At 41.0% G+C, this 14,708-nt stretch overlaps 2 protein-coding genes across 4 annotated transcripts in view; both read right to left on the bottom strand.

Moving 5' to 3' along the window:
* lonp2 (lon peptidase 2, peroxisomal) overlaps window positions 1–3,973 on the bottom strand; it is a 31,169-nt gene extending 27,196 nt beyond the window's left edge. The window contains exons 1-3 of one of the 2 annotated variants that reach the window (XM_036585283.1): window positions 3,741–3,973; window positions 1,165–1,399; window positions 72–203 (exon numbers count right to left, since the gene is read on the bottom strand). In XM_036585283.1, coding sequence (XP_036441176.1) covers window positions 72–203; window positions 1,165–1,399; window positions 3,741–3,973 — 600 coding nt within the window. The remainder of the gene's footprint in view (window positions 1–71; window positions 204–1,164; window positions 1,400–3,740) is intronic. The other variant, XM_036585284.1, reaches the window with a different exon arrangement.
* A 2,140-nt stretch (window positions 3,974–6,113) lies between these two features.
* il34 (interleukin 34) lies at window positions 6,114–14,582 on the bottom strand. Of its 2 annotated transcripts, XM_036585542.1 has the most exons (8): window positions 14,300–14,582; window positions 13,753–13,839; window positions 12,074–12,199; window positions 10,232–10,338; window positions 9,690–9,767; window positions 9,240–9,413; window positions 8,524–8,686; window positions 6,114–7,014 (listed from the first exon to the last, which is right to left on the bottom strand). In XM_036585542.1, the coding sequence occupies exons 3-8, from the start codon at window positions 12,105–12,107 to the stop codon at window positions 6,959–6,961; spliced, it is 612 nt and encodes a 203-aa protein (XP_036441435.1). In that variant the 5' UTR covers window positions 12,108–12,199; window positions 13,753–13,839; window positions 14,300–14,582; the 3' UTR covers window positions 6,114–6,958. The 2 variants fall into 2 exon arrangements, with proteins under 2 accessions (XP_036441435.1, XP_036441436.1); XM_036585543.1 differs by lacking the exon at window positions 14,300–14,582 and having other exon boundaries at window positions 13,753–14,276.
* Window positions 14,583–14,708: the final 126 nt, after the last annotated feature.

Here is a 14,708-nt window from a genome sequence, read left to right as displayed (position 1 = left end):
AAGGTCTTCATCGCACACCATTATTGCACACATTTAGTTACAAATAAAGGTAAACCCTGCAGAAGGCGCACCTGGAGCTTCTCTAAGTTGGAGGTGCGGATCATGGAGGCAAGCACATCAGGCAGGGTCTCTCTGGGTAGGCTGTCCAACAGTCGTCTCAGCTTCGCCACCACAGGCACTGACATGTCCAGCATCCCCACCAGCTGCACACAGAGAGGATCCAGCAGAGGATGAGTAAAAGGTGGAATGCATGTTGTTGAGTTATAAGTAGTAAATATAGAAATTGCGTGCATTAGTCCTGAGAAGGTTAATATGGTGTAGTGGGAACATGTCAGTACGTTATTCCGGAGAAGGATTTACCAAAGTAGATTAGAATGCACTTTATCTGTATCTTTATCAAAACCATTCAAATTTGTGAAATTATTCAGACTTCAGGATCATAATATAATTTACTTCAACACACACACACAAGTACATATTGTTGCTGTTATATGAAATTACTAATTAGTGAATTCAGCCACTTTAAGGTTTGCTTACTATCACTGACACAAGTGTTCAATTGTATGCACAAACAGTTTGTATAATATCCATAGAAAAGCACTGCCAATAGAACAGGATGCTCTGGAGCAGCCACACATGAGCCTAAGGTCACTATGGCCAATGCCAAGTGTCCACAAGGAGCAGTGGAGCAGTGGAACAGCATTCTCTGGAGCGATGACGCATCACCCAATATCCTTAGAATGAGCTAAACTGCTGTTTGAACTAGTCACCCACCATCAGTACCTGGCCTCAATAATGCTCTGGTGGCTGAACGCAACCAAATCCTCATAACAATGTTCCAAAGTGTAAAGCTTTCCCAGAGGAGGGAAGGGGGGGCCAACTCCTACTGTAAAACTACTACTGTGAAAAACACTGCAAAAAAACGCAGAGGAAGAGGCTGAATGGATAAACAATTGGTAATTGGTTGCCACGTAATGAGCGGATTTGCACATTCCGTCCAACACAGCAATCAGGGTTCAGTCCATCTAACAGGAGACACATTTGACTACCAAGTGTAAATGCATTTGGATAAAATCTGATCAGGATACAATCCAGATACTAATCATATGAAGTGACCAGGTGTAAACAGGGTCTGTGTGTGTGCACAGAGGTTCAATGTCCCACCTGTACTGCAGCCTGGTAGAACCTCTGAGAGAGTTCTCCAAGCTCTCCGTCCAGCTGCTCTCCCTCCGTGTACTGCTCTAGTCTGTCCAGCTGCTCCACCATGGCCACAGGGAAGGGCCGCTCCCTCAGCAGCTGCAACACGCGAAAGCGACACAGGCCAGTGATGAGCAGTGTGTAGTGCGGCTTCGGCCAGTTACTGCCAACTACCTGGACCGCCAGCCCCGCTGTACCGATGCTACAAAACACAGAGCAAATTAAGCATAGCATGTGCAACCATGACATTTGAGCTTGTTTGATGGTCCATGCTGTTTTATCTATATCCATTTCAAGTAAAATATGTTAACAGACACTTTCTAACTAATCACATAATTTTAGTTGCTACAGAAAACTGATGAGATTGGTCAAAATGGTGAACAGATCATGAAAAGTTACAGATATTCCGATGTGCAGCTCTCAAGTACCAAGTCTTAGGGCCTATTTTCAGTAGGTTTTCCTCTCTGCATATATATTTGAAGGAATAGTAGTGGTCATCTTTAGTAACAATTATGAATGGGGCAAGTACATTTTTACAATGTACACTCTAGTAAAATACACTATATGCCTCAAAGTACACCCCTTTTAATTAGTGATACATAATACAGCTACTTTAAGGTACACTGTTGCTGACAAAGTTGTTCAATTGCACAAAGACAGACTGAAGAATTTGCACATAAAAGCCCTGCTGATAGAATGGGATGCTCTGGAGCAGCCGCATACGAGCCTAAAATCACCAAGCCCAATGTCAAGCACTGGCTAAAGGGGTATAAAGCCCCCCAGCACTGGGCTGTGGAGGAGTGAACCTGTGTTCTCTGCAACACTGAACACCTTGGATGAAGTAAAGTGGTGTTTGTGATGTAGAACTGATCATCCGACGTCGGTACCTCACTATGCTTAACTGGTTGAATGCATTCAAATCCTCACTGCAATATTCCAACATCTATTGTAAAGCCTTCCCTGAAGAGTAGAGGCTGTTACTGCACTAAATGGGGCCCTTTTGATTAATCCTCGATTTCAGGAGATGAACAGATGTCCACAGACGTTTGGACATGCAGTGTATATAAAAATGTTATACACTTTTTCTTTATATTTTTGGACAGTGGCAAATCTATTATGATTTTAAGTGCCCAACTTTCCTTGAAGCCTAGTCGATAAAGTGAAAGCATAAGCTTCAACCTTTTAGAAACAATGAGAAACATATACACTATATATTATTTTGTACTTTTATGTACATTTAGGCTAGGTCTTCTGAGACTATGCAGTTTATAGAATTAACGTGCGTGTTTTGGTAAACTAGCCTAATTTTTTTTTTTTTTCCATAGGCTAACCGCACTGTTTTTGTGTGGCAAATTACATGCACAATGACTTCAAAAATATATTCAAAATTCAATTTAATTAGATTTTTAGCAAAGATATGAGAATCGCTCTTTACCTTCCATCACACACCTTTTAGTGGAAAAAATGATATATGCCTTTACTAGGGCTGAGCAATATGACAATATTTATGGTTATCGTGATAAATTTCATCACAATATGTCACAATAAGCTTTTCTGAGCATATTGTGGATATCAACTGTACTTAAAAACACTCTCTAAGCACAAGTTTGATCAGAAAAAGAGTATAATTAGTCCTGTTTTATTAGATTTGCTGCAGCACAGTGTGTGGAAAAGTTAAATACAAGTCACTGTATTCATAGTTTTTGACCTAATGTTTAAATGTGGCACTGGTGTGTCTGTCGGAAAAAAATGTTGTGACATTTTGTGTATTGTGAAAACTTCTTTAAGTATTGTGATATCGCATTTTTGCCACATCGGCCAGCTCTAGTCTATTGCTTGAGCACTGCATGAGCAATAAAACGAACATTTAAACAAGAAAGAAACAAATAAAAAGTTAATTTAAGAAAGAAAGTGGCACAATCAATATTTAACAAATATTGATCAGGCTCAGCAGTGAGTAGGGCTGTTGGCATTTACCCGACATTACAAAACAGTACTGTAACTCTGAACTGTCCAACTGGGTGAAACATGAGGTTAAAGTCCGTCAAGGGCAAAAAAGATCTTTCCAGAACCAAAATCACAGCCCATACACCAGCTGTGGACATGATGCTCTTGTTATAAAGACACATGTATGCTTGTGGTTTAAGTCACAAACAGAAACAGAAACCTGACGTTATTACATTTTACATATTATATTACACGTCATTTGTCAGCGTTGTAATATCTGTGATATAACGCTAACAAGTTTCCTCCTGCGCTGTTTACTAACACTCTGGCGAAGCTGAAGTTAGCTAGAGCTAGCTACTTATTCATTCGAATTTCCAGATCCACCTTAAATGGTGTTGCAGTTACATTACGGTGTTTCTAACGCTCCAGCGTGTAACTGCTGCACCATTTAAGGTGGAACGGATAATTAGAATGAGCAGCGAACTTCTGCTTCGCCCGCTTCTGTCACCCCAGCAGCAGCTAACCATTAGCCAGCCTGCTAGCCTGACAGCTAGCCGAGCAGCGTTGCTCCGCTGGAGCTCCTCTCTCCTCCTCACCTGTGTAAGGAGGGCAGCTCGTCGCTGTCGTGCTCGGGGTCTTTAGTGTTGGGAATGACTCCTATGATGGTGCTTTTTAGCGAGGTCCCCTTCAGCAGCCTGCTCTTCACCAGCTGCATGTTCCGCGCAGAGTCCACGCTGAATCTGGTGGTGGAGCCGGGCAGAAGCACTCCTTCATGGGTCAGCAACAGAGGCAGCCGGCTGGGGATCTGAATGCCGCCGTTGGAAGACATTGCGCCGAGTTTGTGTGCCCTTTCAGTGAACTGCACGGCAGTGCCGGCTACAGTGAACTGTCAGAGACCGTCAGGTGAGCTGCTAAGTTAACGCTTACGAAAACAACAAGAGTGCAGTACGGCAAACACGCAGGGACAAAGTTTGTGGAGAGAATATCAAACCCCCGCTGTGGCTGTGGGGTCTCTAGACCACAGAACCGAGGAGGAGCGGAACACGGTGTTCTTACAGTCACATAAGGATCAACACACCAGTTCAGAAAACTCTCAGTTTGTACTCCATTATATTGTTTTGAATGCAAGACTAATTAACATAGTAGATAACGATAGTAGATAAAATTTAATACCTAAAATGAAAAAAATACTAGTTTAAAAATGTGTTTAAATGGCATGAACATCATTTCGACTTTCTGCTTTCTTGACGTATGTATGTTCACTACTGCTGACAACAACCGGCTCTTTTAATCTGCACTCTTTTAATGGTCAGTGAAGGATTACACAGAGGCCTCTGACTGCCAGGGGTCTTGGAGGACCTTAGACTACAAAGTCTGAGGCAGCTCCAGGACTGAGGAGAGTCCACAGGCAAAACAGCTTAATAGGTAAACTAACAGTCCTTCAATATGTAACAATTGAATGAATTAGCTACTAATTTACCTCCTGCAAATATAAAGTGAACAGCAAGCCCCTCGGCCATACACAAACAAGCACGTGCAAATGTACACAGTAGTGTAATTTTTTGGGTGAGGGGGATGGGAATCACTCTGGGAAACTGGTGCAGGGGGCTCCCTAAAATCTTCACTTTTTTCTGCAACTGTAATTTAATAGCATGGAAATTGTACGAAGAAAGGACTTTTATTATATTCAGTGCTCAACAAATCGAAAAATAACATTTTCATTGGACAAATCACCTGAGTGTTTTTGTTAATGAATGTGATATACTGTAATGTGTTACAACACATTCATTAAGTATTTGTGGCTTTATAGACATAGGAGAATTTGTAGCTTATTTAACTTATCATGTAATTAACAGGTATGTTTTGTGTATTTCAAACAAGGTTTTAATAAAACTGTTGCTCTTAGGTGATATTGAAATGTTTTTAATAGGAATGTAAGTAAACATACATATTGTTCTTTAGATTAGTTCCTCTATATTAATGAACGATTGTTACATTGACTGTACAAAATACAAGTATGATATGCTGTTGTGCTGATATGAGTTCATGCTGTGAACTGCACTTTTACTAATGGCAAACAAAGACTGTAGTATTTTCAGTGTTCGCTGTACAGGCTGCATAACATACTTCAATAAAACTGTTTTATACTGCATCCTACTGCAGTATAACTGCGGTTAATTTCATAGTCCATGCAGTTTTTTTGTAAGGGAAAATTCATGTCATTTCAGTGAGTCTACACAGACGTGATTGAACCATGACAAAACAAACCATAACATTGGATATGGTTAGGTTTCATTGGTGTCTTTAGTGTGAATTTCCCTTTACTTGAACAATTTAGTTAAACATTGTCAACATTCATTCCACCACAACCCCCATGTTGTTTTTGGACAATATGCTGCTTAAAGGGAAATTCCACCAAGTTTTCCAAATTTCTGAATAAATGAGTCCTTGAAATGTAAACAAAGTCATTCAGAGAGGTTTGATGTGACGTATAGCCATTTTAATTGCTATACAAAACCCCCACTGAACTTACACGTCTTCTGAGGTTTTGTATGTAACGTTGTTGATGGTCAAATATTCATAAATCTGAACAAATAAGTTTACTTTGGGAACAATGTTGCCTCTCAATGCCCTGCACATACCCCTCTGCCAAGAACGGAGTAAAACAAATGGATTAAAATACATTTTTATGTTACATTTCACGTTTCACTTTGTTATTTTTGCGCAACTCCTCCGGTCGTAGTTTAAGGCCATTACTGTGTTAGATTTCAACATCAGGTCGTCACTTGTGTGTGATGTTGCTCGTCCTGCAGGTTATTGTTTTACAGTATTGTTCATTGTTTGCTGTGAATCTATTCACGCACAAATCTGTACCGATTCCAAGCTGCTGTCGTGAGGCAACAGTCTTGAATCTTGAATCTGAAGCTGTATTGTAAACTGTACTATTAAGAAAAAGAACAGAAGGGGGCGACAGAGTTAAATTTATTTATTTTTTCACAATAACACGATAGTTACCAGAACAATCTATAGAAGTCTCCAAATAAATAACTCAAATACACCGTATAAAACATAACATAAATTTTGCTCATCTTAAAAAAACTTTTACCTAAGACAATATCATTTAGGCACAAACTGACGTCAGCAGTAAGCCTACATCAAAGCGTACAGCGAAGGCAGTTAAGTATAGAAGAATTTGCTGACTAAGCCAGCAGTCAGCCAGACATCTGCATGCAGTTTATACATATAAAAAAAACTCTACCAGTCGCTTATATTACCTTTACAGTATCTCAAACACTAACAATTATGTACTGTTTTGGCGCACAGCATCAAGAGCATCGTTAAAAAACACCAATAAGGTATTTTTGGCAGTGTCAGGGAGGAATGTAAATGGTAGAGTTAGCCATAGTCATGGATGTTTCTAATTAGAAATACAATGTTCATAGCTGCTCTCTTCCAGAGTGGACACACATGTATATGTGGGCATATTTGAACACAATGCTTATAAAGCAGAAGAAAAACAGTCTTTTTCTTGGAGGAGTACTGCAGGATGGATGGATGTATGTAGGAACGGATGGATGGATGAACGGATGGATGAACGGATGGATGGCTTGCATGCTGGGAAGCAGCTCTGTGAGTCTATAATAAACATGTTAGGTGCTAGTGGCCTTTGCATGTTTTCCAGCAAAGAACCCCCGTTTGGCAAGTAATATCATTATAACGAGGAGCAGGACAAAAGCAGGCCATGCACACCACCACACACTGTGGGTGACCCACCCAAACAAATAAAAAATACATGCAGAAATGGCTCCACCACTCAAGTCGGCTGAGGTGTTGTTCCCTTTCGTTTTCGCCAGTGAAGGATGTTGCAGTCTGGTAAGGGACAAAGAGAAACAGCACTGTTAAGCTTTACTGGACTGTAATTTTTGTCATGGTACTTTGTCACTATCACTGGAATGTTATTAAAAATACATTATGTCATTAAAAAAAATAAATAATAATAATAAAAAAGGAATTAACTTTTAATCAGTGTTCATTATAAGTAAGACCTGTGCCTTAGAAATTGCGCCATTTGTCACAATATGACAGCAACAATATAAACGATGATGGCCAAATGCATTAAAGTGTAGACTTTTCATTATTTAAGCAATACTCGTATCCAGTAACTATTACCAATTATTCTGAAACTATTGCACAAGGCATGTGGTAATCAGTAAGGAATGAAAGTCTGGACTTGTTAACAAGTCCTCACAGTTTAAGGGGGTTGTAACATGGATGCCTTTGTAAACCATGCTGTAGACCTTGCTCCAGACTACATCCAAAAACTAATTACATGGTGATCACTGTCTGTGGTCATGCTCAGACGTCACTCATGAGTCTGCGCAACATGTTTTGGAACGAGTGTGTGCCGGAGGGTGCTGAATGCGCCGTGGAGGGCCAGTGGAGGCAAGGGGGTCGAACACCTCCACATACCGCTTAAATCATGCACCGCCAAAATCAGATTCTGGCAGCATCAGTCACACCCATCTCACTTGTCATAGAGGAAATGTCGTTGACTCAATCCCCCCAACATGTGTTCCCGCTCACCGAGCACGATGGTGGTCAGCCACAGGCTAGCAACGTGGAATCGAGGACCTGTGGTTTCATACCACAATGTTGCAAACACTGACCGACCCGAGCATAACAACAAGGCCTTAGGACATGGTGGAAGTACCCGTCTCATCAAGGCTTTCTCATTATACTCAAGAAACCTGTTTTTTGTTTCAGAGTACTGTAAATATGAGTGTAAACTCAGCAAAGAGTGGTTCACTTCACAAATTCCTGTGGCTTAGCAATCTTCTGAGTGATACTGTGATTTTCTTTACCTTATCATGAATACTATTTCTTTTCATTTCATGTCTCAATTTGTACTACAAACCTCAGATTTGAAGTCAACAACACTCTCCCTTTACTGTCTAACCAGTTTAGCAAGCTTTCACACAAAGGATAACTTAGGCCTGTAGATCAATATGACTTAAGTAAATGTCCTCACTCGTGTAAAATGATATACAAAGGACAATACAGAAAAACGAGGGAAATGCTGCTTTTATGAGGCAAGGATTTCTACTGAAACTCTACATCAAACAAGCAGGATAAGGCTATAGGGCAGTGTGGAGAAGCAAAAGTAGGGGGTGCCCAAACCTTTTGACATAATGGGCCAAAGTGCAAATATTTGTGGTGGGCTGAGGGGTTTTAAATCAAGGGTTAAAAATTTTTGTAATATTACTAAAATATTTCAAAATGCAATTTAAAAAGGAAAATGAGAATTTAATATATTATTTTGGTGTAAAATATGGCCACAGGCCAGACATTTAGCAGCCTTAATCTAGAACGTTCACTTACAGTCATAATCACTCCCGTCTCTTAAGAAGCATTCTTTGAACAGGCAGTGCATGGTCCGATAACAGTTGTCCAGTAAGGATTTAGGTGTGACGGATCTCCATCCTTGATAGTTGGTCCCAAGTAAGCGACCCCCGATGTCCTCAATGCTGTCTGGTAGTTCTATCTGTGTCATACACACAAACACATACACATCATCATTATCAGCAATACTCATAAACAAGCATGACCTTCACCCTGAGCTCATGTAAAATGCGCAACATCAAAATTTGGGTCTTACAAGTTTCATCAAAATAGTTACTGTATAAAAGAACTTATCATTACTGTCAAAAAAAAAAACTTTGTATCTCTATTTTAGTGTCTTTTTAATTGTTTTGTGGAATTTGATAAGCCTCATACTCTGTTCAAAACTACTTGGAACAAAATCTGCTTACATTAACATACATAAAGAGCTGATAATGTTTTTTCATTTTCCTGTAAAGTGGAGATTTTTGGTTTTGGTTTCACAGTGACAATATTAAGCCTCTCTCTATACCATGAGCCAATAAAAGAGAAAGAATCTAAGAGGATTCTTATTTTCTAGTTACAGAATGAGCCCTATTATGGGTGATTGAGAATAATTATTCTAAGTGAGGAGAGGCAGTAGGAGGCAGCATGAATGATTCAGAAGGTTGAAACAGCTGCTTAAGAGGGTGGACACAGGCAGTCTTTGTCCTTACTTCTGTGCCGTAACTCTGCTCATAGATCCTGAAGAGGTTCTCAAGAGCTGTGAGGTATTTACGTCGTGTTGGGTGTTTTTCTGGCAGAACCTGCAAAATCCTCTTTATGCCCTTCTGAGCCACTGTGAGCCACAGGTTCTGCAGATGCATCAGTTCCACATCTTCTTCATTCCTCTAGGACAGAGAGAGAGAAGGAACAGGAGATGAGATAGTGGAGAGGGTGTGGCACAGCACAGAAAGAGGGAACATAGAGAGAAATCACTAGAGAGAATGATGCAAGGCAAGAATGGGTGAATGTATGAATAAGTAATAGATAAAGAGGAAGACAGTGATTAAACAGAGGAAAAGATCAAGCTGAGTGTGGGAGGATACGGTGGAGAGCGTGGGATTAAGACATAGTGGTGCAGTGAGTCAGAGTTTAGGGACAGGAGCAGTGGGGCAGTTGCTCACCAGCCTGCTGATGTTGTGCAGTCTGAAGACCTCCTCATAGCGTACTTGAATGGTGTAGTTAATGGGGAAGTTATGCTTCTAAAAATGTAAACATGGACATGTAAATAGCCATGCAATTCAATTTTTAGCTCATGTTAAACAAACAAAAATCAATTTACATTTTTTGTTATTGTTTCCTGCAACCTTAAAAATGATTCCTCAAGCGTTCTTTAGTGAAGTGGTTATATCTAGAACATATCTAGAACTATTTGAATATTCTTTGCATGGGTAAATAGTTTTGTCTATGATGGAAAACCTGGCATATATGGCTCTTTGAAAAATGGTTCTCTATAGCACCAAAAAGAGTTCTGCTACTGCTACAACAAGTCATAGAACTCTTTTTGGTACTATATGGAACCAACTTTGCCAAGACTCTATGATGATAACGGTCACTCTTTATTGTCACAGTTATAATAAAACTTTGAAGTTATCTTTTTGGAGATACAAGGTTTTCTTATGACAACAGCGATTTATTTCAAAATGTTAGGTGCATTTTGTTTTACCATGTATCGTCTCCTCAGGGTTATGTTGAGTTGATCTTTGATGGTGTGCAGAGCATTGCATTTGTCTGACATAACATCCATCCATAATGGTAATATCCACATCAGACCTACAGAGAAATTAAAAGAGATACCAGAAAACTGCATAAACATAGTGGAACTAAATCAGCACTATGGGACACAGCAACTTGTGGGAATTGAACTCCCTAAACTGGCACACGTTTAGAGGCTCAATTTATCCTAAAACAGTCATAGAATACCCTTTTATCCTGCCTAGCATTGGCATGCACCCAGCAGATGACTAATTCAGCTGGAGTTCTAGTAGCAGGACAGTTAAGTAAGTAAAACTGAATTTACTGTCGGACTCTCCCTGGACAAACTGATTATATACTATAATTGCGTCTTGTGAAAGAAGGTTAACAACAAATAAACACACTGCTGGCCTGAGTTACTCATTCTCTAAGACGTTTCTCATTACTTCTCATACAATATAAAGTTTGCAATCAGGTGGTTACTTTAGTTTCTTTAGCAAGCAGAAGTGAAGACGACAACAGCGATCACGACTTCAGATGAAGGCAATGAAACGCAAAAGCCAGGGCAGTAAATTCAGGTGTAATATCTCTTTAAAGGCCCAGTGACTCTGTTGTCACAGCAGATGAAGGATATAAAGTGTGAAAGATAGCAGCTGTCTCACTGAGTTAAAATCAAAACCACAAAACCACTGCTGGTCTTACAAGGAAAAATGATCTATATCAGCATAACACAAAAGCTAACTTGGTTGCCAAGTACATATTATGCACCCAGAAAATTGACCAAAATATTCTATCCCTCCAAATCCCTCCCAAATTCTAGATATCGCATCTCCTCCCTGCAATAAAGAAAACAACACTGAAAATAAACCAAACCTCGAATAAACACTTACAAGCCATAATGCCACAATACAATAACCTCTGCTACATTGCCACACCGTAATTCATGTGTGGTCAGAGGTGCGTTGCATAAGGTGGTCAAACAGGGCTTACGGAAAGTTTTTCTCAAGGAGACTCACGCTGAGAGAAGAAGGATTGAGGCAGTGAGGATTAGATCCTGCATCTATTTTAACGGAGAGGTTTTGATGGTTAAAGATAAGCGATTGTGACTGCAAAGCCAGAGGCTACGAGAGACAGAGAGATGTAGACAGAGTCAGAGAGAGAAAGAGAGAGAGAGACTTCAGCTGGATGTCACTATGCCGTTCGTCGTCGTGTGGTTGGCCCCTGCGGTAGAGCTGTAATTCAGACGGCTGCAGAGACGGACAGTCAGCAAAGTCCCAGAGCCCATGCAAAACACTTCAGAGGGCTGCTGGAATTTGTACGGCCACAGGACCCCGGTCTATATATGGGTACAGACCACTCAACCCCCACACGCTTCTCCCTGAACTCGCTCCCTCCCCCTTGCTTGCCCTCTTTCTCTCCCTCTCGCTGCCCTTTCACTTACATTCAACATCTCTCCGTCTCTTCAGTACAGGAAGTGGTGAGTTCTTTTGAGTTCTACAGAAGCAGGATCTCATACGCACTCTCAAACATACATATCAAGCACATCAAGAACATCAACACGAAAGTTGGCCAAATGCGTAACTGCGTAAACCACAGAAGCGCCCCAAGATCTCTGCTGCAAAATCAAAAATGCATAACACAGTCATAACCTGAGCTTCCTCAATCAGTAATATGAGCCTTCAACTTGCTGATGGACTCCATCTGAATGAATTCAAAAGGCCCACTTGTGTTAGTTCAGGAAGTCCTTCTTCTTCTTCAACCCCTCTTATTACTTAACCCCACCACTCCTCCCCTAACCCAGGGCCCAACTTACCCAGAAGCCCCCTGAGGAGCCAAGACCGGACCATGATTCTTCCGCAATAGCTCTAGACTCTGGATGCTGCAGTGGAATCCAGACAGACTGTTCCAGAAATCAGGCGAGGCCTCCTGCACGTTCAGCCTAAAGAGGCAGGCACAAGGTCAAGCAATGTCCGCAAGAGCACAGCGCATCATCACACTGCTTCAGGGATCCCGACTCTGTTTAACTCCTTGAGATCCTTCTTATGTTCATATGCTAAGGCTTATTATTCAGTGACTACTAGGCCTGTCATGACCGTGACATCTGGCAATTAACTGTCATATAAATAACTGTGATTAACAGTTATCTTTTTTGTTCACTGTATGCCACTATTAAAGGACAATCTTGCTTCTTATCAATCTTGCAATCTTGACAATCTTGCTTCTGTCTTCCAATTGAAGACAGAACCAGCTCCAGCTCAAATAAACAAAAGTTAGTCACTGCTGCCCTCTAAATGCATTTTTGCACCAGGTTAGAAGTTCAATTACTTGCATTTACCTTAATCCAACTGACAAAAATGCACTGAATTCACATTCAGTTTGTTGTGACATAAACATATGATTGTGAAAGCCACCAACTGTGGAAAATAACTGCGGTCAGATTAAATATACCCGCAATCGGCTGAAATAACTGCGATCAAATGATTATATAATAAATGTGACAGGCCTAATAACGACACTGACAGTTCCTAAAAAAGTTACTGTATGGTTCTTGGCTTGGATGTACAATTCTAGGAAAAACCTTTAATATTCTACAAGGTTATCTGAACTTTAAAACTTTTTCACACTCACATCTCATTAACAAAAAAGGTTCTCTCAAGAACCATCCTTTGAAGGGTGAATTAGACAACCAAAAGTGGTTCTTAATTAGTATCACTCCAAAGAACTCTCTGGCACCTTGAATTTTAAAAGTTGAAATGAATGCAAAATAAGTTATTATCATGTTTTAGGTGTGAGGTCTGGAGGGGTTAAGGTCAAAGGGGTTAATCCATATTGTTGCTGTCCAAAAAAACATATATCTCCTTTTTTCGATTTTTATTTTTCCACATCATGTCAACACACTCTTTACATTGTATGAACATTTCATGTTGGATGGACCAATAGAAATGGCCCAAAATGACCTGGAATAAAATCTCTCTGCATTAACTTAAATAAAGAGTTCAGAATGTTTTCACCTTCTCCTGTAAATTTGCTATTGTGGAGATTCATTTTTTGGACAGTGACGATATGCAAATTCAAACAAGACAAACCACAAACACTGCTGAGGATGGAATAAATTAACTTGACCTTATTTCTTGGCTAAAAATCAAATGGTAATGGTTTTCTTTGCTGGATCTTGTTGCTGCAGCTCCTGGAGATGTTTTATTTTTGCTAATACATGTTCAAGTTCAGTGGTTCAAAACAAATCCAGATGTTTTCCCCCACCCACTCTCCCTCTCTGTCGTTCAAGAGGAAAAATAAAAATTCTTCCCAAAGACTGTGCCATTCTGTTATAGGCTACCACCCCAGGCCAGTATACAACTGCCTAGGCCGAAATCCACTTCTACTGGTGAGTCCCACTTACTGTGTCCAGTAAGTTGGTAATAAGTCAATATTTATGTCCAATTTTCCAGATGACAAAAATTCCACAGTCATTTTTTTCCCACTCCAACTCACCAGCTACTCAGAGTCCTCTTCTACTGAAAGCCAGGATATGATGAGCTACAGCCAGGTGTAAACCTTCTGATGCCCAGGCAGGCTCAGCTGGAAGAAAACAGTGTAACAGTTATATAAAGTAGGCTACAACAAATTCACCCGCATTCGTCTTGAGTAATGAACCGAAAAAAAACCCAAAAGGTTCTGTCAAAACTAAAAGAGCTCAGAAGTAAGAGAGCACATTCACTTTTCAGTGAAATTCTGTTCAGGATTAAAAAGGTAGTCAAGGCGGGGCAGAGACGAACATGGATGAAATCCAAACGTGGAATGGAGAGCAGGCGCAGTGAGCAATGGCGGGCACATGTGAGCAAAACGGAATGAAAAGAAAGACAAATTCAGCGGATTCTGTCTGCTAATGCGTGCATAAGGAACGGCCTGGAGAAGCAGCCACTGCGGGAACGCGCCGAAACCGCGCACTGCTTCTTGCGCAAAGTTCAAAAAAAAGGCGCAAGTGACAGAGCAGCACCTGCGCAACACCTGCGCAGCGCGAGAAAACAATCAAACCAACCTTCGTTTCGACGAGCTCAGTGCGCTCTCGACGTGTTCGAGCTCGCGGTGCGTTTCTCTGGAGCTCGTGAAAGTGAGTGTGTCCCGCGCTTTAATGGAAGGAGCTGGCGAACGTGCGGCCCCGTGCTGGAAAAGCCCTGGCTGAAGACGCAGAAGAACGTCGTGGAAACTCCCGGAGCCGCTCCTGCTCACAATGACCCTCTGTGCTCACAGTGGTCCTGAGCTTAAAGACCCTGGGCCCTCCTCCGTACTGCGCCACCAGTCCATGTCAACAGTGAGCTCAGCGCGAATGACTCTTTACTTTCACTTTCGAACAGGTTTTTTTTTCAGTCTGGTCGGAGAGGAAAACTCGGCAGTGCTCTCTCTGCTCTTATCTCTCATAAACCTAACAGCCTGCAGCCCCACTCAGC

This window comes from Colossoma macropomum, unplaced genomic scaffold (assembly GCF_904425465.1).
Source record: "Colossoma macropomum unplaced genomic scaffold, Colossoma_macropomum, whole genome shotgun sequence".
Taxonomy (NCBI): Eukaryota; Metazoa; Chordata; class Actinopteri; order Characiformes; family Serrasalmidae; genus Colossoma; species Colossoma macropomum.
Note: the sequence above shows the minus strand (reverse complement) of the source record. Positions and strands in the feature narration are given on the sequence as shown.